Source organism: Psammomys obesus, unplaced genomic scaffold, assembly GCF_907164565.1.
Source record: "Psammomys obesus unplaced genomic scaffold, mPsaObe1.curated_primary_1811, whole genome shotgun sequence".
NCBI lineage: Eukaryota > Metazoa > Chordata > Mammalia > Rodentia > Muridae > Psammomys > Psammomys obesus.
The window spans coordinates 1,407,173-1,432,320 of NW_026594263.1; the positions used below are offsets into that span (position 1 = coordinate 1,407,173).

A 25,148-nucleotide genomic window follows, 5' to 3' on the forward strand; every position below is an offset into this window, starting at 1 on the left:
CCGGGGATAAACTTGCGTTTTGTTTTTTTTGTTTTTGTTTTTGTTTGTTTGTTTGTTTGTTTTTTACCTGAAACAAAAGGAAAATACTGACGATTTCCCATTTAGGGAGCCGATCTAGCACTATGAGTCTTAGAATCTCTCCACTCACATCTTTTCACACCCAGATAATCTCCCCTCTTTCCAGCGATCCACTAAAACGGTGCTACCAGAAGGCGGGGTTACTTCTGAGCCTAGCTCCTTTCTTGCCTTTCAGCCATTTACTAGAGAGTGGTTAGGCGGCAATGTTACCGGAACACTCCGCCCCTCTCTCCGGTTTAGCCAATCTGGAAAGGATGGGTGGAGAACTTCCTTCTTGATCCCTCCCCCTCAGCGCTGGGTAATTTAGAGTCCCGCGCTGGGCGGGAATGTAAGATGGCGGAGTAGCAACGCGGTGTTGTAGGTGTGCAGGCTCCGGGTTGACTTAGGTTCCAGTCTCCGCAGCATCGGTGATCACTGAGCGAAGAGCGCGTTTGAGTAGTTGCCAAAGATGCCGAATATCAAAATCTTCAGTGGGAGCTCCCACCAGGACTTATCCCAGAAAATTGCTGACCGCCTGGGCCTGGAACTAGGCAAGGTGGTGACTAAGAAATTCAGCAACCAGGAGACCTGGTAAGGATGAAATTGACATCGCGAGTGCACTTCATCTGCCCAGGCGATGGCACCTTGGGGGGATGGAGCGGTCGCCGGAGTTCCACAGCGTTGAGGGAGGGCAGAAAGGGGCAGCTGAGGTTAGCTTGCCCGGAGGGCTGTTCCGTTATTTTACCTCGAGGGAGGGTCGCGTTCATCCGCTTTTAGGTGGAGACAAGATGGAAGGGGAGAGGTGTAGCGGTTACGTTTGAGAGATGGAGAACCTAATGTAAGGCTGTAATGGCCTCCCGGAGCGTCTGGAGGGGTACCGACGCTTAGCTTCAGTCATGGGGACACGTGGCTCGTCGCTTCAATTTAGAGCCACTAAGCTGGATTCGGTTCCCTTTCAGTGCGTTGGCTGGTGTATATCAGAGAGCCTATTGCGTTGAACCTCCTCGTAGTCTCTCCCCTGGACTCAGAAAGCTTTTTGATTTGAAATGGTAACGTTCTGATTAGGTTTTAAGGGAAACATGTTCTGAGAGGGCGCGAAAATCTTACCACTTCCCTTAGATTGGCATTCCTATCCTGTCTGTTGAGGAATTGAACCACCCTTAAGATAAATCAAGTTGATTGGATAAGCTCAGCATCCCTGATCATCAGCATCTCAACACAAGTCATCCGGAAAGTCTTAGGGGAAACCCTAGTTTTGGAATTGGAATTTTTGACCTTTCCCAATTCTGCTACAGCCACAGATAATACACCGGCTCTTTTTTCCCCCATTGGAGTCACGTGGAGATTTAGGGAACGATTTACACGTGAATGTTAATAACTGGTAACAAAATAACAGTACAAGGGAAGAACTAGCTCAAACAGCGAATTAAAATTTGAGTTTTTTCTTTTTTTGATGCTTTACCTTAAAACTCCTCGTCCAGTACTGGTGTGATGTCACACACCTGTAATCACGCCACTAGGCAGAGGCAGGAGGATAGCAAGCTACAAGTTTGAGGCAAGCCTGGTCTACATAAATTACCAGGACCACATAGTGAGACCCTCTGTGAATATTTAATTACTAACATAACTCTACCTAGCCCCAATTTCATCATCCACAGGCACTATTGGACCATGTAAGAGATAACTAAATTGCTTCTTTCAGTGCCCCTTCCAGTTATGTATAAAACTTCTGGATCTCATGCACTCTATTTTATTGTTTTCCCATGGTAGATCAAAATCAGAGCACAGGCCAGAATCTTTTTCATTAGCTTATTTGATTTTGTTTTTAGGGATTTTTTTTTAGGGGGAATTTACTCTGTAGACCAGGCTGGCCTCCCAATTCACAGAAGCCCCTGCATCTACCTGTGCTGGGATTAAAAGTTTGCACTACTATGCCCAGTTAAGGACTCTTTGAACCATTTCTAGCCCTAGAACACATAAATTTTAAGGAATGATGTCTAAAGATATTAAATTTATCATATGCCCTTATTTAGATGTTTAAGCTGGCAATGATAATTATTCTTGTTTAGAAATTTTTGCCTTTTTTCTTTTGGTTGGCATGTATTGTACGAAATGACATTTGTTTTGACAAAATGTTTTCTTTCTGTGGAAAATCTAGATAATGAGGTTTCATATTTAATAGGCCACATACACCTTTAATCCCAGCAGAGACAGACAGGATCACTGAGTCAGAAACCAGCTTGACCTACACAGGTAGTTCCAGGCCAGCCCCACGCTGAGGGCTACATTGTGAGACCCCATTTCTCCTCAACTCTACCCCCACCTCAATAAAGGATTTAAAGTACATTCAGTAGTTACAAAAGCAAGTCGTTCTAAGATATTAGAAGTTTTATAGAACAAGGGACTATAGTAATTTGCCAAGAACTTTGCAAAAAATAATTGCTAAAAATTTAAGAGTTTAGTTACATTATCTGTATCCCTTGGCTTCTGGCAGCTTAAGGGATAGAGGCATAAGTGATGGATAATATGGCTTTATTTTTATACAGCTCTTTAGAGACTTCCATATACAAACTCCTAACAGTTTTATGGCTGTGTCCTTTACCCAGTGATAAAGAATAGCGGAGAGAATATAATTTGTGATTTTTTTTGCATTGACTCATATTTGAAGCTTTCTATAAGGTGAAAAGCCACCATGGTTTAAGTGCTCTGAGGAATAGTTTAAGCCTGTCAGATTGTCTAGGGTCAGTTGTGAAACTATTTGTTCTCTAACTCTCTTTTTGGTTTTTCAAGACAGGGTTTCTCTATGTAGCCTTAGCTGTCCTAGACTCACTTTGTAGACCAGGTAGGCCTAGGAATCACCAGAGATCCTCCTGCCTCTGCCTCCCAGAGCCCTAGGATCACAGGTGTGTGCCACCACATCCAGCTTGTTATCCAAGTCCTAATCAAACAGCCTGGCCCTAGTAAGTGAATCTGTGGAGCACAGGATATTCTGTCCTTTACTGAAACTATAACTGTAGATGGACTATAACCGTATAAACTATAACCGTAGATGGACCTCTGATATGTGTAAAGAGTAAGCTGACCTTACTGGAAATCAGCATACCCAACTTCTACTCTGCCCCAGAAGAATGAAGATCTGGGTCAAAGAAGTAAGATGTGCAAGAGGAGTATAGACAGGGTTAGCCATTTTTGAAGTTACTCAGTTGTTGGAAATACTTGATCTAGACTTCGTGAGCCACTAAGCAAGCACTTTTGAGAGTAAATACCACACCTTTAATCCCAGCCAGATAAAGCAGGCTGATCTCAGGGTTCAAGGTCAAGTGGTTTTATAAGGAGTTCCAGGCCAGCTAGGAATAATTAGTGAGACACTGTAAAAGAAAAAAAATGGGGAATTCCTTTTAAAAAGTCACTGCTTCTTTGAGGCATACCACACTGAGAAACTTTTAGAACATAATTCCTTGAAATATTCTTTAAACCTGTCCTGTGGCCATTCAAGGAATTTATTATTATTATTATTATTATTATTATTATTATTATTATTATTACTGAAATGGGGTCTCACTGTGTAACTGAGTCTGGTGTCAGACTCTGGCCATCATACCTTAGAGTATAATGTGTCACCATGCCTAGCTAATACTTTTTATTTTTGAGACAAATTTGCCTGCTTAGAACAAGTTGACCCGAGGTTCATGATCCTCTTGCCGAAGACTCCTGAGTTCTGTCATTATAGGTATGATCAACTACCACACCAAGCTCTTTTAATCTTAATATATATATTTTTTACCCTCATTGGTCCTTTACTGTAATTTTCAGGATGTTATAAAAAGTTATGGATCTGCTCTTCTTTTTATTTATATTCAATTCAATTCTTTAGTCACATCAATGTTTCGTTGGAGTTGCTTTGTGGGTTTTTTTTTTTTTTTTTTGGTTTTTTGTTTTGTTTTGTTTTTTTTCAGGCAAGGTCTCATGTGGTCTAAACTGGCCTCATACATGCTGTGTAGCCCAGGTTGGTCGTGAATTAATCCTTGTGCCTCAGCCCCTTAAATGCTATGTTAGCCACATTTCAAATGCTCAATAACCATAAACAAGAGGTGAGTGATTCCAGTATTGCCTTTCTAAGCCTTATTGTGGAAAACGTGTAAGTAGTTCTTGTGGAAAGTCTTCCTTATACCTCTCTGACCTATGTTTTCAGAATGAGGTTATTGATAAGATAATAGTTGTGACATGACCATGTGTTTTGGAGAGTGGTGAGAGTAACTTTAACCTTTTAAAAAAGTGTGTGTGTGTGAGAGAGAATGTATGTCACTTGTGTATATGGTGCTTGATTTCCTGGAGCTGGAGTTACAGATGATTGATTCAGATCTTTGTTAAGAACCACTGAACTAGGCTGGGTGTGGTGGCCCACACCTGTAATCCCAGGGCTCCTTGGGAGGCAGAGGCAGGTGGATCTGTGTAGCCAAGGCTACACAGAGAAACCCTCCCTGGAAAAAAAAGAGCCACTGAGCCCTATCTCCTGTCTCTATTTAACTTTTTGTAGTAGACCCCTCCAAATATACTAGCCTCATGTACAAAGCAGTTGAACAACAAAACAATTGTCTTCTGAACTGAAGGCATGCACTCACCTACAGATACATCCTATATAACACATAGAAATTAACATTAATTTATTAATATTGAAGAACTAGTTAGTGTTCAGTTCTCTGTCATATATATGTTTTCAAAATTAAAACATTAAAAATTAAATTTTTACATATTTATTGTTTGTAAATACGAATGTCATACTTGTACTTGCAGTGCAAGTGTGGAGGTCAGAAGATAACTTTTGGAAGTTGATTCTCTCCCCTTTATCATGTGGATTCCAGGAATGGAATTTAAGTGGTCATGCTTGTGGCAAGCACCTTTATCAGCTGGGCTGCAAATAATTCTTTGTTACAATTTTTTTGTATATAAAGAAGGTGACACAAGGGAATTGATTGTTTTCTTGTACTCAGGTTGCCAGACTTTGTAACAGATGTTTTCTTTAGTATAACTTTATTTATTACAATTATTCACTTTGTATCCTAGCTGTAGTCCCATCCTTTTCCCTTCCTAAACTCCCTTCCTCCCTCATCTCCTCCTATTCTCCTTCCCTAGTCCACTGATAAGGGAGGTCCTCCTCCCCTTCCATCTGACCCTAGCCTATCAGGTCTCATCAAAACTGGCTGCATCTTCTTCCTCTGTGGCCTGGTAAGGCTGCTCCCCCCTCAGGGGGAGGTGATCAGAGAGCAGGCCAATCAGTTCATGTCAGACAGTCCCTGCTCCCTTTTATAGGGATCCCATTTGGAAACTGAGCTGCCATGGGCTACCTCTGTGCAGGGGGTCTAGGTTATCTCTCCATGAATGTTCCTTGGTTGGAGTATCAGTATCAGAAAAGACCCCTATGCCCAGATTTTTTTTTTTTTATTCTGTTGTTCTCATTGTGGAGCTCCAGACCCTTCCAGGTCTTTCTATCTCCCCCTTCTTTCGTAACATCCTTTGCACTCTGCCCAAAGTTTGGCTATGAGTTTCAGCATCTGCTTTAATACCCTGCTGGGTAGAGTTTTTCAGAGGCCCTCTATGGTAGACTCTGGTCTTGTTCCTTATTTTCACTGATGTCTGTCCTGTTTGCCTTTCTGAATGAAGATTGAGCATCTTACCCAGGGTCTTCCTTCTTGGTTAGCTTCTTTAGGTGTACAGATTTTAGCATGTTTATCCTATATTATATGTTGAATATACACTTACAAGTGCGTATATACCGTGGGTGTCTTTCTGCTTCTGGGATACCTCACTCAGGATGATCTTTTCTAGATCCTACCATTTGCCTGCAAATTTCATGGTTTTCTTGTTTTTAATTGTAGCAGATTTCTTTACCTGCTGAACCATGTTACTGGATCACAGTTTTATTGGGCTTTTTTACTGTTGCTTTCCATTTGAGTTAGGGTCTTTAATTTGTAGGCTAGATTGGCCTCAATACTCCTGCTTCAGCTTCATAGTTTTTAGTTTACTGGTATGTATTGTCCTACCCCGCTAAATATACATTTTTAAGTAAGTATGTTTGAACTACAATGTAAATAAGATTGATTGAGTATAATTAGTTAATAGTTTTGTGTTTTTGTTCTTTTTTTTCTTCAGTTTTATTTTCCACGTGAGTGTTTTGCCTGCATGTCTGCTTGTGTATCACATCCTATGCCCATCAGTGCCTATAGGGGCCAGAGCAGGACATTGAATCCCTAACTGGTATTAAGAGTGGTTGTGAGCCACCATGTGGGAGTTGGGAAAAGAACCTGGGTCCTCTGAAAGAGCAACAAATGCTCTTAACCACTCACACACACACTCATGCACACGCACACGCAATCACGAACAGGCACACTGGTTGTTTTGTTTTGAGACAGAATTCGAGCTGTCCTCAAATTTGCTATATAACCTGATATTGCTGTCTCAACCTGGAATTCAAGGCCGCACCCATACCTAGATAGGATCTAACCCAAGACTTCCTGAATACTGGGAATACCAATTGAGCTATAGCCTTTGCTCTGTTCTTTTATTCTTACTGTCTCTAAACACAATTTAATAAAACTATCAGAGAAGATATTATAATTGAAGACCTAAAAATGGGTAAGGTATTTATAGGAAAAGTATTCAAGATATTGGGAAGAAGTATAGAGGCTAGGAAGTATGAAGAAAGAGAATGTGAATTGTCCGTGACAAGCTGGGGAGATAATATTTTGAGATAAACTGTTTTCCCTATTTTGAGACAATGTATGTAGCCTTGGCTTTCATTACTGTTCCTTAACTTCCTAAGGGGTAGAAGAATAAGGGTATACCACCAAACCTGACTTAGAGGTGAGCAATTTCTCAGGATAACAACAGAAATTGGAACTCTCCCAAGTTCCCTCATAACATTATGTAGCTTCTCAGAAAATGCAATTAAAGTAGGTTCTTTTGACCAGAAGTGTCTTTTTTTTTTTAATATTCCTGTAATCTCAGCTTTAATTGAAAGATGCAGTAATGATTTACTTGAGTAGACACAGGTATAATGATGCACAGTTGTCTTTTTTTTCCCATTTATTGTTTAGTTAGCTGTTTTGAGACAGGGTCACAAACTTTGGCCCAGGCTGGCCTGGAGCTCACTGTCTATTCAAGCTGCCTAAGTGTATGTCATCAAAATTGAATTTTGCACTAGGCATGGTGGTATGTTTGGAGGTGGCAGCAGGAGAATCAGAAGTTTAAGTTCATCCTCAGCTGGGTAGTAAATTTCAGGTCATCCTGAATTATATGAGTCCTTGTCTAAAAAAGAAAAAATAAATTTTGAGAGCAGAGTATCGCTCAGTAGTAGATCACTTGCCTAGCATGTACAAATAATGAGTTTTATTCCCAATGTCAAGAAAATGAATTTTGAGTTAATTGTAGGTTTATGGGTACTTGTAAAAAATGAGAAAAATATGCAGTATACCTCTTACTCAGTGTTTTATAACTTTCTGACTATAGTTTATTTTCTTTTTCTGTAATCTATAGCTTTCTTATAAAGCTATGGTATAATGTAAGTCAGTATATTCACAGTATATTCACAATAAATATAACACTCCTATTAACAAAAGGGTTTGGTCTTTGCTCTATCTGATGTGATTCCTCCACCTCTCTTCCAATGGTTTTCATTTAGTATTGCTGTCATCTGGTTTTAGTTTCTGAGTAATACTGGTTTCAATAAAATTGTATTGGAACCTGTTTCCTTCCCATCAATTTTTGGAAAAGAATGAAACTAGCATTAATTCTGTTTAAATGTTGGTAGAATTTTCATATTAAGCTGGGTATTAGTTTCATTGTCTATTTTTTTATTTAACATTTTTATTTTTCTTTTTTTCAGGATAGGGTTTCTTTGTGTATCCTTGGCTGTCCTGGACTCTTTGTAGACCAGGCTGGCCTTGAACTCAATAGAGGTCTACCAGCCTCTGCCTCCCAGTGTGCCAGGATCATAGGTGTGCGCTACCACGCCTGGCTAAAAATTTGTTTTCTACAATACACATTTCCCCCACATTTCCCAGATCCTCCCCACCTCCCTACCTACAAAGCTGTTTTTGTTGGTTATCTTAAGAGGATTATCAGTGGTATTGGTTTTTCTCTCATATAAACTAGCTTTTTTTTTATATTTAGGTTTTTCTTCATTTTGCTCTTAAGTCTTTAAAAGTTTTATTTTCAGACAGGGTCCCTCTTTAAGATTTGTTTTATATGTATGGGTATTTTGCTTGCATGCACACATGTGCATCACTTGGTGCAATATGTCCTCAGGAACTGGAGTTATAGAGAGTTTTGAGCTGCCATGTCAGTGCTGGGAATTGAACCCAGGTCCTCTGTAAGCCAGTACTCTTAACTACTGACCCATCTCTCCAGCCCCAGGTACTCTTTGTATATCTACCCTGTCTTTAAAATCACCATCATCTTCCCTCAGTTTACATCAACACTCACCCAATTTTGTAGATTTGGTTTGTTTTTTTGTGACAGAATTTATCTATATAGCCCTGGCTGTCCTGGAGCTCACTCTGGACCAGACTAGCCTGGAACTCATAGAGATCCGCCTGCCTCTGCCGCCCAACTCATGCTCCTTTTTTTTAAGACTTATTTATTTATTTGTTTGTTTGTTTGTTTGTTTATTTATTTATTTATTATACAGTCTTTTGCCTTCATATATGCCTGCACACCAGAAGAGGGCACCAGATCTCTTTATAGATGGTTATGAGCCACCATGTGGTTGCTGAGAATTGAACTCAGGTCCTTTGGAAGAGCAGCCAGTGCTCCTAACCTCTGAGCCATCTCTCCAACTCAGGCTCTTATAGACTGACTTAACCCAGCTGGGCATGGTGGCGTAGGCCTATAATCCTACGACTCAGGGAGGCAGAGGCGGGTGGCTTTCTGTGAGTTCAAAGCCAGACTGGTCTACAAAGTGAGTCCAGGACAGCCAAGGCTGCACAGAGAAACCCTGTCTCAAAAAAATAGAAATAAAAATGAGCAAAAAACCAAATAACTCATCCATTGTTCCTCCAGGCCACTTTTGGAGGAGTTTCTGCTTAAGTCAGAGTAATTAGCACAGAATGAGGTCAGGGCCCACATCTGTTTTGTCCACCAGTACATCTTCCTAATAGAATAACTTAGTTTACAATGAGTATTTAATGTTTGTGTGAACTGTCACTATGCTAAGGGAACATACAACATTTCTATACAGCATTGTTACAGAACGGTAGTAATTAATTTCTTGGGCTATTTTACTTTCCATATGTGTGACTATAATAGTCACCATTGACAACAGATTTGATACTGTATTGATGGGTACCATATGAAATTATGGTGCAGTTACTTCTTTTTAAGTACTTTAGAGTAAAGTCATTCAATCTTTTTCATGCTGTCATACTTATAAATTGAAAATATTTGTATAGTGAACTAGAATGGACTGAGCAATAAGCTGCTTCTGGTATTCAGGTTCCTTTAGGTGTTCTCTCAGAGTCTGAAATGGTCAATGTCCACATGGAGCTCTAACCCATCCATAGTATATGTTAATGCTGATGCTGTCACTGTGTGGTGCTTAGAAAAGAATCTATTGTTTATGTTCTCTTTTTTATTTTAGTGTGGAAATTGGAGAAAGTGTACGAGGAGAGGATGTCTACATTGTTCAGAGTGGGTGTGGTGAGATAAATGACAATCTAATGGAGCTTTTGATCATGATTAATGCTTGCAAGATTGCTTCAGCCAGCCGGGTTACTGCAGTCATCCCTTGTTTCCCTTATGCCCGCCAGGATAAGAAGGATAAGGTAGGAATGGATTTTTTTAATGGTGTTAGTGATCAGACCTAGAGCTTAATACTAGGCTAGTACTCTACCATTGAGATATACCTTCAGCTCAGAATCTTTAATACAGGGGAAAGAGGAACATTGTCTGAAGTCACAAAGCCCTTAACTAACAGTTACTATATACAGAGCATTTTAAAAAATGGTATTTCTGATCTGTGATGTTGGTCGTATAGTGGTGAGCATAACTGCCTTCCAAAATGGTATTTCCTTAAGTATTGCCCTGTCTTTAAACTGATAGGCATGTAATTGTATATTTTATTTAAGTTTTAATTTTATTTAGCTGACAAATATTTTTAATTGTGTTAATAATTACCAGCTGGGTGGTTGTGGCACATAACTTTAATGCTATCAGTCTGGAGGAGGCAGGTCCAGGCAGGTCTCTTGAGTTCAAAGCCAGCATGGTCTACACAATGAATTCCAGGACAGCCAGGGCTACAGAAGAAGCCCTGTCTCAAAACAAAAACACTAACCACAGTCAAATATGTGTAGCAGAACATGTGCATGCACATGTGTGCTTTCTTACTAAACTATGTACCAGCCCATTTTTTGCCTTTTACTTTTTGGCAGGGTCCCACTAATTTTCCTAGACTGGCCTTGAACTTACTTGCTAGACCAGGCAACTCTTAAAATCTTTCTACTTTATTTTCCAGTGTAATTGGGAATCTCAGTCTGTGCCTAAAAGGATTCTTCTTAAACTGTAGATCTTTAATCTCCCCAGGTCATGTGATACCTGACTGTAGTTGGTCATAGATCTTTAGGAGACTAAAGCTAGAAATCATTTGAGCCCAGGATTTTGAGGCCGGATTGAGCAACATAGCAAGAACATGGCCCTAACCCTCATCTCAGAAACATTAACAAAGTATAGTAGAGTCTCTCAGAAATCACAAGATCCTGGTGCCAGTTGTGACCCCATTGTAAAACATGAAGTTGATTACATGAATACTTGCTCTCCTATATTTTATGCATCTGGTTTAAATATACATATAAAGCTTTGCAAGTCTTTTAGTCCCCAGTTTTGACAAATGGTACCTAGGAGGAATGCTAGATATTTTAATTATGACCAAGTGTAGAGTAAAAGACCAAGTACTGAGTATAATGCCATAAGTATGTTTAAATTGCTATAAAGTTGACCCCCAGATGAGTCAGATTAAACAATTTTCATTGATACAGGTCTTTAAACTTTGACATATTAGTGGTATATAGATTATGAGTGTTTATGCATTAAAATATTTCAGTTAAATATTTTTAAAAATAGTGTGAACACTGAGCTTGACCATAGTAAACACTTGAATAGACTGAAAATGTGTGTATAAGAAAACATAGCCAGAGCTGGGCGTTGCTGGGAGGTAGAGGTAAGTGGATCTCTGTGGCCAGCCTGATCTACAGTGTAAGTACCAAATAGCCAAGGCTACACACATACACAAACCCTGTCTCCAAAAACAAAACAAAACCAAAAAAAGAAAGAGGAAAGAAAGAAAACAGCTACAGAGAGGAAGGAAAGAGGAAGGAAGGAAGGAAGGAAGGAAGGAAGGAAGGAAGGAAGGAAGGAAGGAAGGAAGGAAGGAAGGAAGGAAACAGCTAGAGCCCAGAGTGGTGGTGCATGTCTTTGATCCCAGGAGTCAAAGACAGACCATCTTTTCTGAGGCCAGCCTGGTCTACACAGTGAGTTCTGGGGTAGCGAGAGCTGTATAGAGAGAACCTATCTTAAAAAAAGTGGAAGCAGCAGCCAGGCAGAGGCAGGTGTATGTATCCTCGAGTTTGAGGATAGGCTGTATACATTATGAGTGCCAGGACAGCCAGGGCTACACAGAGAGATCATGTCTTGAAAAGATAAAGGCTAAGGCAGCAGTCAAGACTTCTAAGCCAGTTTGGGCTACAAAGCAGCAGCCTCAAGTAATTTAAGAAGACAGAAGTACGAAGATAGTTTTCTTTACTAAAATTTGTGTCCTCATTTGGAATAGTGTACTGCTAAACAGTAGTATACTCTACTTAAAAGACCAATGGCTATATCTCTTCTCATGAATTTCTTGGTGACATAATGTCTTAAATTTAGGTACTTGATAACTGTTTCTCATTCAAATGAATTGTGTTCATCTTGGGTTTTTCTTTTTTCCTTTTCTCCCTTCTGTTCAGAGCCGGGCTCCAATCTCAGCTAAGCTTGTTGCAAATATGTTATCTGTAGCAGGTGCGGATCATATTATCACCATGGATCTACATGCATCTCAAATTCAGGTACCAGTGGACGCTAAATACTGATATTTCGAAAGGTGGTAGGAGACGCGTGGTAGTGTACATCTGTAGTCTGGAGGCTGAAAGCTGAAGCAAGTTAGCAACAGTCTGGTTAAGTTATGGGAAAAGCACAGGCTTTAGAATTAGAACTAGGCTGGATGCCTCTACTTAAACATACAGGTTAACTTTATAACATGGTCAGGTTTCTTCTGAGCATACTACACGTTCATTATTATGATTATAAAATATTAAGTCCATGATAAACTTGGTTGATGACTGGCATAACTGATAACAATAGTAGCTTTTACCGAGATTATTGCCCTAGAATAATAATCAGTCTTAAATTTAGAGCTACAGATATTAAAGATTTTTCATACAAGATCAGAGGAAGGGAAATCAACTGCCACATTTATTTTATACTATCTTAAGAAGCATTCTGCTACATATGGTGGTGCACACCTATAATCTTAGCTCCTGGAAGGCTCAGGCAGGGAGATGGAATTTCATGCCAGTCCTGCTGTAAAGTCTGTTTTTAAACTACAGTATCCCAGCTATTACCATGGATCTTCTGGCAATGCCATGAGTTGCATGGGACAGAAACAACTTAATTGAAAAATACAGCTAGTCTGTATAAACTGGAATTAAAACACATGCCTCCTGATTTCTAGTTATTCTGTATAATCATTCACTATAAATAGTTGCCACTGAATTCATATGTCATATTATCTCTAGCTGCTTTACCAGTTAGAGCAGCACGAACACTAAGTGGCATAAACAGTACATATAATTTTTTAGTCTGATCTTTGATTGGCTTGGCAGTTCATAGTACTTGGCTGAACTTTTGCACATACCTTTCCAATACTTTTGAATATTGAAGTAAGGTTGCTTTTTAATATAAGTTACTATTTTCTTTTAATTTGTATAGTGTGTATGTGTGTGTGTGTGTGTACATGGATACATGCATAACGTGTGTGGAGGTAAGAGAATAACTTGCAGAAGTTTTCTAACAAAGTGGGTCCTCAAGATCAAACTTGGGCTCCTTTACCTGCTGAGCCATATCACCAGACCTTTTTTTAAAAATTGCATTTATTGATTGATTGGTTGATTGGAGTTAAAGAGACAACTTTCAAGATTCCCAAGTGAGTCCCAGAGAGCAAACTCCTTAAGTTGTCAGGTCAGCCTTGGCAGCAAATACCTTGGTCAGATGAACTATCTCTCTTTAATGTTAGCCATTCATAAATGGAAGAGAAGAAAAAGAGCAAAAAATTGATCGAGCTTCTTCCTCCAGGGCTTCTTTGATATCCCAGTGGACAATTTATATGCAGAGCCAGCTGTCCTTAAGTGGATAAAGGAGAATATATCTGAGTGGAGAAACTGTACTATTGTCTCACCTGACGCTGGTGGAGCCAAAAGGTATGGTTGTAATTACTGTTGCTCTTAAGAATATTGTACTGTACGAGGCAATGGTGGTACATCTTTAATCCCAACACTTGGGAGGGAGAGGCAGGCAGCTCTCCGAGTTTGAGGCCAACCTGGTCTACAGAGTGAGTTCCAAGACAGCCAGGGCTACACAGAGAAAGCCTGTCTCAAAAAGAAAAATAGCCATTGAATTATTGGCTTGACTGTCGCATTAGTAACTTGGCACTACAGAGTTAACACTTGGTGTAACTTTATCAGAAATGGTAGGCAATTTCATTTGCAATGAATGGCATTCATTCTTAATCCCAATATTAATGGATAAGTAAGCTTTACATTCCTCTTACAAAGCTGTTGGTTAGACCATTTGATCCCTGGATTAAAATATTAAGCCAAATAAAGTATGGTATTTTAGTTTAAAGCCAGAACCTTAAGTTTTTTTAACCAAACTTATTGCCAGGGATTAACAGTTACAATATTTTATAGCTTAAATGGTGTAGACTAAGATCCTTTGATTTTCTTAGTGGATTGCTTATTAGCCATAAATACAAAAATATGACACATGCTCTTGTTGTGGAAACAGAATAAAGGGCCACAAAATTCAGATGAGTAGAAAAAACTGATTTAGCACTTTCCAGAAGTGATATAAATCATGAAGAATTCAAACTATTCAAATCTTTTTTTTCAACCATGTGTTTAATTTCAGCAACTTTAGTGGAATTAATTAAGCTGAGAACTTGGTTTAACCAGCCAGATATATAGCTTCTTAAGCATTATATTCACATCTTTCTCAGGCCTAAAAAAAAAAAAGTGAATTTGAGGTAATCAAGCAGGCTTGCTTTTTTCTTAAAGTTTGGTATAAGAATACTATTTTCTGCAAATGACTTACTGTTGTTTGTAATTCTCTTTCATTATAATTACTTTATAGTGATGGAGTATTTTCCAAGTGAGTGATGCTCACTTCTGTTTTGGCAGGCAGGGTTGGGGAGTAGGTAAGCTTCACAGTAGCTCTCTTCCACTTAAGGATATATGGGTTACTTCTCCAACTTTTTCCTACTTTGTTGCTAACTATGTTGGCCAGTGAGCACAACAGTTGGGAACACTTGAGGTAACTGATCGTACATTTGTCTTAGATGTATTATTCCAAATGAATTGGTTACCTGTGACGTTAGTTGCCTAACCAGTAGTCATAGAGAGCACAAGGTGTAGATATGTTACCTATAGTTGTAGTTCAAACCTTACATGGTCAGAGGTTCTTGACCTGCTCAACAAAAACTGGTCACAAGAGAGACACAACATAACACTAAAGTTTGATCAGCGCTACATTTAAAACCCAAACCTAAAGCATAAATCTTCTTTGTGACATGGATTGCACAGTGGTGCATGGGCACACGTGTCACAGGGAGCCCATCGTTATTTACACTGAATGACTTCCTGCTTGAGTGAATTATGTTGTACTTTAACTATTCCGATTTGTCTTCTGCCTTTTGATGTGGCTTGTATTATGTTTAATGAGAAAAAAATAAAACAAATTCTCTTTTCATTTGATGATATTTTGGGCTATATAATGACATGCCCTGCTTGTCTGGTTAATTGGCTTAATTTTCTTTCTAGCACTTGTAGAAGGGATCCAAAGCTTGGTGACCAGGTACAGTTGATATTTACCATTGGTGGTGGTTTTACCACCATCATGGGAGAGATGAGTGTATGGACATGCATTGAAAGGGTGGGCTCTGCTCCACTCCTCCTGCTTCTGGTTCATGTGTCATTATTTCTAGAGTCACAAGTCTTCCATGATGGAATTGGGACAATATATGCACTCCCTGCAGATCTCTTTCCTTCTGCTTTTAATTGGTTAAACTAATATACCTTTGCATACACTGTTTTCCAGGACTGGTGAAGGGTATGTCTATACCATCATCATAATGAATAAGTTTGAGTAATATATTTCTATACTGCCATTGGTATTACAGAGCCATTAGTTTGTAGTGTTTGTTTTTTGAGATGTCAATGATAGTTGCTTTTTCTAGCTGTGGAATATATTTTAATTTCAAAGAATATTCTCCCCTAGGAAAAACAATCCATTATTTTGTATAAGTGGGTACAGGAGATGGAACCCAGGGCCTCATACATCCTAAGCAAGTTGTCTATCACTAAACTACACTCCCAGTCCTGGAAGTCACATACATGTCTTTAACTTAACCTTGAACTTCTTCTCTTTTACAGAGTGACCTCCATTGCAGATCGATTGAATGTAGATTTTGCTTTGATTCACAAGGAACGGAAGAAGGCCAATGAAGTGGACCGCATGGTGCTAGTAGGAGATGTGAAGGATCGAGTGGCTATACTAGTAGATGATATGGCTGACACTTGTGGTACTATCTGTCATGCTGCTGACAAGTGAGTGCAGCCTGGTCTGGCTAGTAGTTAGCAATAAAAAGCTAACTGCTGCTTTGCTGATTCTTTTTGAAAAATACAACTGAAGCGGTAGCTTTCAGATAATTTTGATCATGCTTGCTTTTTATACGTATGAATTAATATACGTATGAATTAATGAATTCATTTCAGATTCTTAATTTTTATAAACATACTGCTTTTAATATCCTTAATAAGTTGAAACTATCAAAAGTCAAATCCATCACATACACTTTACCTTCCAAAAATCCTTGCTTAACAGCACAATCTAACATTGAGTGGGTTGTTTGCCTTCATGATTACATGGATGACAGGGATCTGTGGTGACACAGTGTTTAGATCACAGATTGCTAGACGAAGGAAAGATCAAAATACTATATCTGGTTTCTACTGAATGCATAGGATGCTTGTGCCATTATAAAGTCTAAAAGTTGTAAGTTCAAACATAGTCAAAACAATGTATGGTAAAGTTTGCACTTTTAACCATCCAATCCAATGACATTTGTTATATTTACAGTATTATACACTGATATTATAGGATTATCCTATATGGATATAGGATATCCATAGATATCCTATACATATATGTATATAGTGTGTTTGTGTGTGTCTGTGCGTGTGCATGTGCTTGTGCGTCCATGTGTGTGCGTCCTTTGTGTGTGTGTGTGTTCATATGTGTATGTGGGTACCTGTGCACATGCCATGGAAGTATGTGGAAGTCAGGACAACTTTTGGAATGGTTCTCCTTCTACCCCATGGGTCCCAGGGGTCAAATTCAGGTCAGCAAGCTAGGCAGCAAGCATAGCCAAATGCAAGTATTCCTGATTAAGCTTATTTTCAAAGTCCCAGACTTTCAGTCTTGTGATATCTTATCGTGTAGTTTTTCAGATCACAATGAAGGGCATTTCTCTTTTTACTAGCCCGAAAGGAAAAAGAACACAGATTACGCCTGGAAATTTTTATAGGTTCTACCATGATAAGGTTTTAATGCAGACTTTGCTCCTTGATATGGCCATAACTGTGTTCTCCCAATAGTTCATGAATTGACTTCTAGGCCCAGGTGTGGCTTTGCAGATTACTTTGGGGGTATTTTGGCTTAAATAATGAGATCATGAGAACAGAATCCCCATGATAGAAATAATGACCTTATTAGAACACCTTACACTTTCTTTACTTGTGTACTAGAAGGTCCTGTGAGCACACAAGATGTTTTTCTACAGTTGACATTGGCCTTGTCAGACTCTAGAATTGTGAAACAAACTTGTCTCTGATAATGTTGTGACAAATTAATACTTTTCTTTCTTCCTAATTCAGATTCTGTATGTGACTGTCAGATTAATTAGTTCTTTTTCCTCTAGACTTCTCTCAGCTGGAGCTACCAGAGTTTATGCTATCTTGACTCATGGAATCTTTTCTGGCCCAGCCATTTCTCGCATCAACAATGCGTGCTTTGAAGCAGTAGTAGTCACCAATACCATACCTCAGGAGGACAAGATGAAGCACTGCTCCAAAATACAGGTGAGATGAGATCAATTCCCACACAAAATGTTAAGTGTTTTACAGGTGGTAACAAGTTAAGTCAGATATGTGTATACTAAAGCTTAACTTCTTTGGTTTTTCTGTTTGTATATTGTTTTGTTCTGGGAATGGAACCCAAAGTCTTGTTTTTGTAAGCAAGCACTATATCACTGTGTTTCTGAAGGCATCAGTTTTTTTTTTTTTTTTGTCCCCTTTGGCCTTTATTGTTTAAGATATAGCCTCATTAAGTTACCCAGGCTAGCCCAGGCAGGCCTCGAACCTGAAATCAAATCATTCTGTTTCAGCCTCTCAAGTATCTAAAGGAAGTATCTAGCTTCCTTTGTGGTTTTTGTTTGGTTGGTTTTGCTTTCTTCTTTTTTTTTTTTTTTTTTTTTTCCTTTTATTTTCTCTTGTTTATTTGCGATAAGGTCCTACTGTGTAGCTCTGGCTGGCTTTGAATTCAAAATCTACCTACCTCAGCCTGAGTGCTAGGATCAAGTACCACATCCAGCTTTTAAAGCTTTTTAATTAATATTTGTATGTGTGTGCTTGTGTGAATTTCAGTGGCTTAAAGATGGCATTGGAAAAAAAAGGTGGCTATAAATTTTCCATGTGAGCACTGGAAACTCAATTCAGGTCCTCTGCAAGAGCAGTAAACACTCTTGAGCACTCTTCCATGCTGTGCCATCTCCCCAGCCTCTTTGTGAATTTGTTGTTGTTTTGGCTTTGGTCTTTTGAAACAGCACACTGTTCACAAGGGTAGCCTAAGACTCATTGCAATTCTCTTGCCCCAGCCTCCCAAGGACTGAGATTATAGGCATGTTCCTTTTTGTTTGTTTGTTTTGTTTGTTTTTTTCCTCAGGCAGTGTTTCTCTCTATAGCCCTGGCTACCTTAGAACTCACTGTAGACCAGGCTGGCCTCAAACTCAGAGATCCATTTGCCTCTGCCTCCCCTCATACTGGGATTTAAGGTGTGTGCTACCACCACCTGGCTAATTTTTATGTGTTGCTGCAAGCATGTGTGCCACCTATGCAGGTTCCTGCAGAGGGCCAAAAAAGAGCATCAGATTCTCTGAAGCTAGAGTCACAGGTGGTTGTGAGCAATGTGACATGTATTTGGAACTGAACTCTAGAATTCTAGAAGAGCCTTGAATACTCTTAACTGCTGATTCATCTCTTCAGCTGCTGTAGGCTTATACTTGGCCTGTACTGCATCACTGTTTTGATGATCTTGAGTCAGGGTTTGTCTGTATCATTAGCATCTTAATTTTTTCTTAAATGATTATGGGGGAAAAAAAAAGCCGAGTGCCAGGCTGCTCATATAGGCTGCAGGTAGGTCAGCAGATTCCGTCCCCGTATGCTAACTTAGTGATTTTTTTTTTTTTTTTTTTTGCCTTTCTAGGTGATTGACATCTCCATGATCCTTGCAGAAGCCATCAGGAGAACACACAATGGAGAATCTGTTTCCTACCTGTTCAGCCATGTTCCTTTATAATGGTATAACTTCTGAAGCATTTTGAAAATAAACATCCCACCCCTTGTTTTTCTTGGTATTTGGTGAGTTCAGCAGAAGACCCAGCTTGCTCCAGTGTAGCTTTTTACATCCCAAATTAGATACATTAGAATTTATCCTAAATTGGAGAGAGACAGATTGCTATTAACTGCTAGGATGTCCTGCTTACATTGTTTCATCCTGGCTTTCTTGTTTATTTTGTGAGCCTTGCAGCTTTAACTAGAGTTCAGCTGCTGAAAGATGTATAAACTATTGAGAGTATTCGACAATGTCCTTAGGATATGTTTGACAAAGCTCATACCCCATTGCATATGAGTGCTTTGGGGTTTTCTTCCTTTAGAATAACTAGCAACAAAGCCAGCCCATCTGTGATACATGTTCAGAGGTCAATGCTATACTACAGCAAGAACCCTGAGCATCTTTAAACATAGTTCCAACAGATGAGCACCCTGTAATGCAGGGACAGGTAGCCCAATGGAGTAACCAATTTGGGGAGGAAGAAGCCTGATACATTGACATCTGTTTAGCTCTATAGCTTGGATTCTCCACACCTGTTCTTTTCCATTTGGCTTTACTATCGTCAGCTATCTTGACCCTTTCCTGGCCAAATATCTTGGACTCAAGTGATCATTGTACCATTATCTTCCGTCAGACAGACTTGCTTCTTGCTATGTATCTGCTAACATTCACATTAGATAACTTGCTGTAGCGCAATCTTCCTTGGCCTACTGCCACTATCGTGGTAGGTTTTAGGTGGTGTCATAGTGCCTTTTGATTAATTTAAGTATTTAATTTTCATCTTTCTTGGATCCGTTTGGCCTCAATTGAATAGATTTCGGCTAAACAATTTGATGTTATAGTATCTTGTAGAAGAAACTTAATAAAATGTCTGTTATGTATGCAATTTTGGGTCTGTTGTCATATCTATTGATTTCTCTGCTGACGTTTGTCTTAGGTGTTTCACTGTCTGGTCTTTCTCTCTCTCTCTTTCTTTGTACAGCCATTTTAGCCTGAAAGCAAAGCAGCAATGGAAAGACTTTTAAGGTATCTAAGGTTTAGTGAGAATTAAAAGCAATTCTGTGTAGCATACCAGAATTACATGATGTGTATGCCTTCTGGGTTTCTGCCACTTAATTCCTGGGAAACTAAATTTCTATTTCCTTTGAGCAAATTTTGCCTAATGTGATGATTTCCCACCTTCACCAGTGTTTGATTTTTTTTTTCAAGACAGGGTTTCTCTGTGTAGCCTTGGCTGTCCTGGACTGGCTTTGTAGACTAGGTTGGCCTGGTAGTAATCCAGGCCACCTGCCTCTGCTTCCTGAGTGCTGGGATTAAAGGCAGTACACCACCATGCCTGGCCTCTGGATCTACTTTTTATGTCATTATGCTTTTGTAGAATATGGGAATGGCTGTATTATAGTTAGATTTGCGACAAAAGTGATTCAAGAGGGACTAGAGTGAGCTATGACATCTTTGTTTTTTTTGTTTGTTTGTTTTGTTTTTTGTTGTTTTTGTTTTTTTCTGGAAGAAGCATAGGGAGCTAATTATGCTATTTCCTAAAGTGCTGGATCAGTGTGTCAAGCTTCATCATTTCAGAACACAGTAGTTACTTATCCGCAAATAATACTATCCAGGACTCATACAGGATACCTAAAACCATAGGTATTATATAACCTTATATAAACCAGATTTTTCCCTATACAGACATACCTGGGATAAAGTTTCATTTATAAAGTAGGCACTCTAAGAGAGCAACAAAATAGAACAATTATAGCTCCACAGTATCACTTGTGCTTTTGAGGCCATTAAGTGAAGTAACGGACAGCTGATGTGATAACTAAAACTAATAGGCTGATAGTATATATAGTGTGATTGTCCAGGAAAACAGGATGGTTATGTCCCAGACAGGATTATACAGTAGCATTAGATCTCATGTGACACAATTTGAAATGTTAAGAATTGTTTTATTTCTGGGTTTTGGCATAAGACGTAGACAATGAGGCCGGGTGTGGTGGTGCATGCCTGGGGAATCTCTGAGGTTGAGGCAAGCCTGGTCTACAAGGACAGCCAAGGCTATACAGAGACACAGAGAAACACTTTCTTGGGAAAAAAAGACCTAGACTATGGTGGGACTTTAATTTAGTACCTAGGGAGAGGCTTTGAGGTCATTCAAGAGAAGGCATCACTCTTCAACTTTGAACTCTGCCCACAGCAAGGCAACCAACTACCTGTGATGTTGAGGAAAATGCTGTAAGGAGGTATGTACAGTGGAAGAAGTCCTAATGTCTTGGACATTGTTTGTTCTTGTGTGTTTTTTGTTTTGTTTTTGACCTAGACTCTCACCTAGCTGTCCTGAAACTATGTAGACCAGGCTGGCCTCTAATAGAGATTTTCCTGAGTCTACCTCATGAATGTTGTGATTAAAGACATGTACCAATTTGTGCCCAACTGTATGGTAAGTTTTTAATTTTAAAATTACATTTATTTGGGGCTGGAGAGGTGGTTCAGTGGTTAAGAGCACTTGTGGTTATTCTTCCAAAGAACCCAGGTTCAAGTCCCAGCACCCATATGGCAGCTCACAACTCCAGTTTCAGGGGGTCTGATGGCCTCTCACAGACATATAAGGAGAAAAAACACAAATGTAAATAAATTTTTTAAAAATACATTTATTTAGTCTGTGGAGGTCAGAGAACAATATGGAGGAATTGTTTTTGTACCATGTGGGTCTCAAGAGTCGAACTTAGATCATTTTTTGGGAGGCCTATTTCATTCCATGTTTGAGGCAAGACCGCACTATGTAGCCTGATTTGGTTTGGTTGGTTGATTTTTTTTTTTTTTTTTTTTTGGAGAGGGGGGTTGGTTTGGTTTGGTTTGGTTTTATTTCTAGACAGGGCTATCCTGGACTCTCTATACCAGGCTGGCCTTGAACTCACAGACATCTGTCTGAGTACGGGGATTTATGGTGTGTGCTACTGCTCCTAGCTCCTGTTTTGTTTTTAATGATACTTTTTGATGAGTGGATTCTTCTACCATGTGAGTCCTGGGGATCAAATTAGGTCTTCAGGCATTGAAGCTGAGCCATCTGGCTGCCCCCTTAGTGTTTTTGAAATGGTCTGTAGTCCAGGCTGGCTTAGAACTCACTCTGTCTCAGTTTCTGTTTATTTTTGTAACAAACTTGCTTCAGCCTCCTGAGTACTAGGTTCTAAACATAAGCCACAGGGGATTTTTTTTTTTTTTTGACTCAGGATTTTTCTGTGTAGCCCTGGCTATCCTGGATTCAATTTGTAGACCAGGCCGGCCTTGAACTCACAGACACCTACCTGCCTCTAGCCCCTTGAGTACTGAGGTTACTGGAGTGCACCACCATGCCCAGCTTGGCAGTGGATTGTGAACTGATGTACAGTACGTGAGGAGGAAACAGCACCACGTGGAGCAGTTAACAGGAACTCCCTGTGATCTGAAAAGACTTTAGCATGTTCTGTTTTATACTCTCACCTCACCTTTATCCCATTTTACCTGAGGAAAGGTGATAATTTATGCCTATGCTGTTAACATGGAAAGCCAATGCTTCCATGAGATGGGGTTTTTGGGTTTATATTCCCAGTCTTCTTTCCAGATCTAGAGAAGTATTTTCTGTTGGAGACAAGGGTAAGAGTGAATTCCTACTTTTGTAGGGTTGAGATAGGAAGGTTGCCATGAACTTGAGGCCATCTTGGACCACACAGCACAACTATCTAAGAAAAGGTAGTTCCTACTAAAAATGTTGGGGGTCCGTTAATAGCTGACTTGTTTGTTTGTTTGTTCGTTCATTTGTTTGTTTGTTTTTCAAGACAGGGTTTCTCTGTGTCCTGGCTGTCCTGAACTTACTCTGTAGACCAGCCTGGCCTTCAACTCACAGAGATCTGCCTATCTCTGCCTTCCAGGTGCTAGGATTATACAGATGTGTGCCACTGTGCCCTGCCTAGCACAGGACTCTTAAACTGAGGGTTATTATAAAAACAAAACAAAACAGAACAAGAACTTAGTTTTTGAAAAGCATTGTCTTTCTTGGCATGCCGTCCTATCTCTCTCCACTAAGGTAGTGTGCAGATGGGAATCCAATGATAGGTGATTCACACACACACACAAATTAAGAAGGTTGGGAAAGGTAGCTTTGCATTCAGCCAGGCCCACTGCTCACTCAACCTAGAAGCCATTGGGTGACAGTACTCAGTGTGGAGAACCCATTTCTTAAGGAAGGGAAGTGGATTCAGCCTCAGGGTCTTTAGTATGTATTCCAGTCTTTCAAACTTCAGGTTTTTGTTTGTTTGGGTTTTTGTTTGTTTGTTTTAGGTTTTTGTTTGTTTGTTTGTTTGTTTTTTGAGACAAGGTCTATCTGTATAGCCATGGCTGTCCTGGACTCACTCTGGAGACCAGGCTGACCTTGAACTCAGAGATCTGTCTGCCTCTGCCTCCTGAGTACTGGGATTATAGGCATGTGCTACCAAGTCCAGCTTCACAAACTTCAATTGACTGGCCTCCTTAAACCCAGCTTTTTGTTCTGCCTGTGTGAAAGACTTTAATTTCATTCAGGCTTCTTGAAACCCAAGCATATTAGGACTTAAAGAACTTTGGAGTTCTCTTTAGGGCATCATCTGTGGTAACAAGTTACCTTAGTTGTGGTGACTTCTTGTACCTGTAAATGTCAGAAGAAACAGACTTGACCCAGTGACAGGCAGGTACATACTTGAATTCCTGTGACATTTCCATGCCAAGGACTCATCAGTCTTGTACCTATTAGTTCTTTGCTGGTTTCTTCCAACTGCTGGCTATGCTTCTTGGAGCCAAGTAGCCACAAAATAGACTGGCACCTGGACACTGCTACTTCTAACAAATGGCTATTGTTAAGATAATGGGGGGTTAATGACGACTATAGCTAAAGGTTTCCTCTCTCTGAAAGTTTTTGGAACGTTTTGGTTTTTCAGGGCAGGCTTTTTCTGTGTAGCCCTAGCTGTGTTAGACTTGCTTTCTTAACCAGGCCGGCTTCAAACTCACAGGGATATGCCTACCTCTGCCTCCTGAATGCTGGGATTACAGGCATGCACTACCACACCCGGCTAGATTTTTTTTTTTAAACACATTATATAGCCCAGACTGCCCTTCACATCTTAACTCCCTTCTGTGTTTTTCATTTAAGATTTTTAAAACTTTATTTTATTTCAGACAAGGTCCCACTATGTAGGCTTGGCTGCCCTGGAACTCAGAGATCTGCCTGCCTCAGCCTCCTATGTACTGTAATTAAAGGCATGTCCCACCATAGCTGGCTTAAGATTTGGGATACATTTAGTCCTGCTGAGACTTGAGATGCTAGAGTAGGTTGGTACCCCTTGGGGGCCTCTGAGTACAAGAGGAGGGGCCAATGAGGGAGCATGAGAGTTGGACTGGGAGGAAAAGAGGGGCAGGGCTTGAATCAGGCTGTAAAGTGATTAAATAAATGGAAAGAAGATTTTATGTGTGTCTACACATTTGTTTGCATACTTACATAGGGATGTCCATGGAGGCCACAAGAGGGCATCAGATTTCCTGGAGTTGCAAGAGTGTTCAGCATCTTAATGGCTGAGCTATCTGACCATCCCACCCTTCCTTCATGTCTTTTTTTTTTTTTAGACAAGGTTTTTCTGTGTAGCCTTGGCTATCCTGGACTCGCTTTGTAGACCAGGCTGGACTTGAACCCACAAAAATCCAACTGCCTCTGCCTCCCCAAGTGCTAGGATTATAGGTGTGCACCACCACACTTGGCTCCACCCTCCAAGTCTTGAAACCCATTTTGCTCTTGTAAATCTTTGTTCAGGTGAGATTTTTTATTTAAGAATCCCAGCTTAGTCACACACCTGTAAACCCAGTACTTCAGGAGGCAGAGGGATCTCTGAGTTTGAGGCCAGCCTAGTCTATAAAGAGTCCAGGATAGCCAGAGCTACACAGTGGTGGAGGAGGAAGTGATGGAGAAGGCAGAAAAAGCAAATTCTACCAAATACTACCCTGTAAAAAACAATGATGCTCAATAGAATTCCATTAGGTATATTCTTTTATAATCTGTTGGGTTATCTATATATATACGTGTGTGTGTGTGTGTGTGTGTGTGTGTGTGTGTGTGTGTGTGTGTG

At 39.8% G+C, this 25,148-nt stretch overlaps 1 protein-coding gene across 1 annotated transcript; it reads left to right on the plus strand.

Annotated features, from left to right (window-relative positions):
- The first annotated feature begins 396 nt into the window (after window positions 1-396).
- Window positions 397-19,914, plus strand: Prps1 (phosphoribosyl pyrophosphate synthetase 1). Its single transcript, XM_055618388.1, has 7 exons — window positions 397-648; window positions 9,692-9,875; window positions 12,048-12,146; window positions 13,432-13,556; window positions 15,786-15,959; window positions 17,333-17,492; window positions 18,895-19,914. Exons 1-7 carry the CDS (start codon window positions 527-529, stop codon window positions 18,985-18,987), a joined length of 957 nt encoding a protein of 318 aa, XP_055474363.1. The 5' UTR covers window positions 397-526; the 3' UTR covers window positions 18,988-19,914.
- Window positions 19,915-25,148: the final 5,234 nt, after the last annotated feature.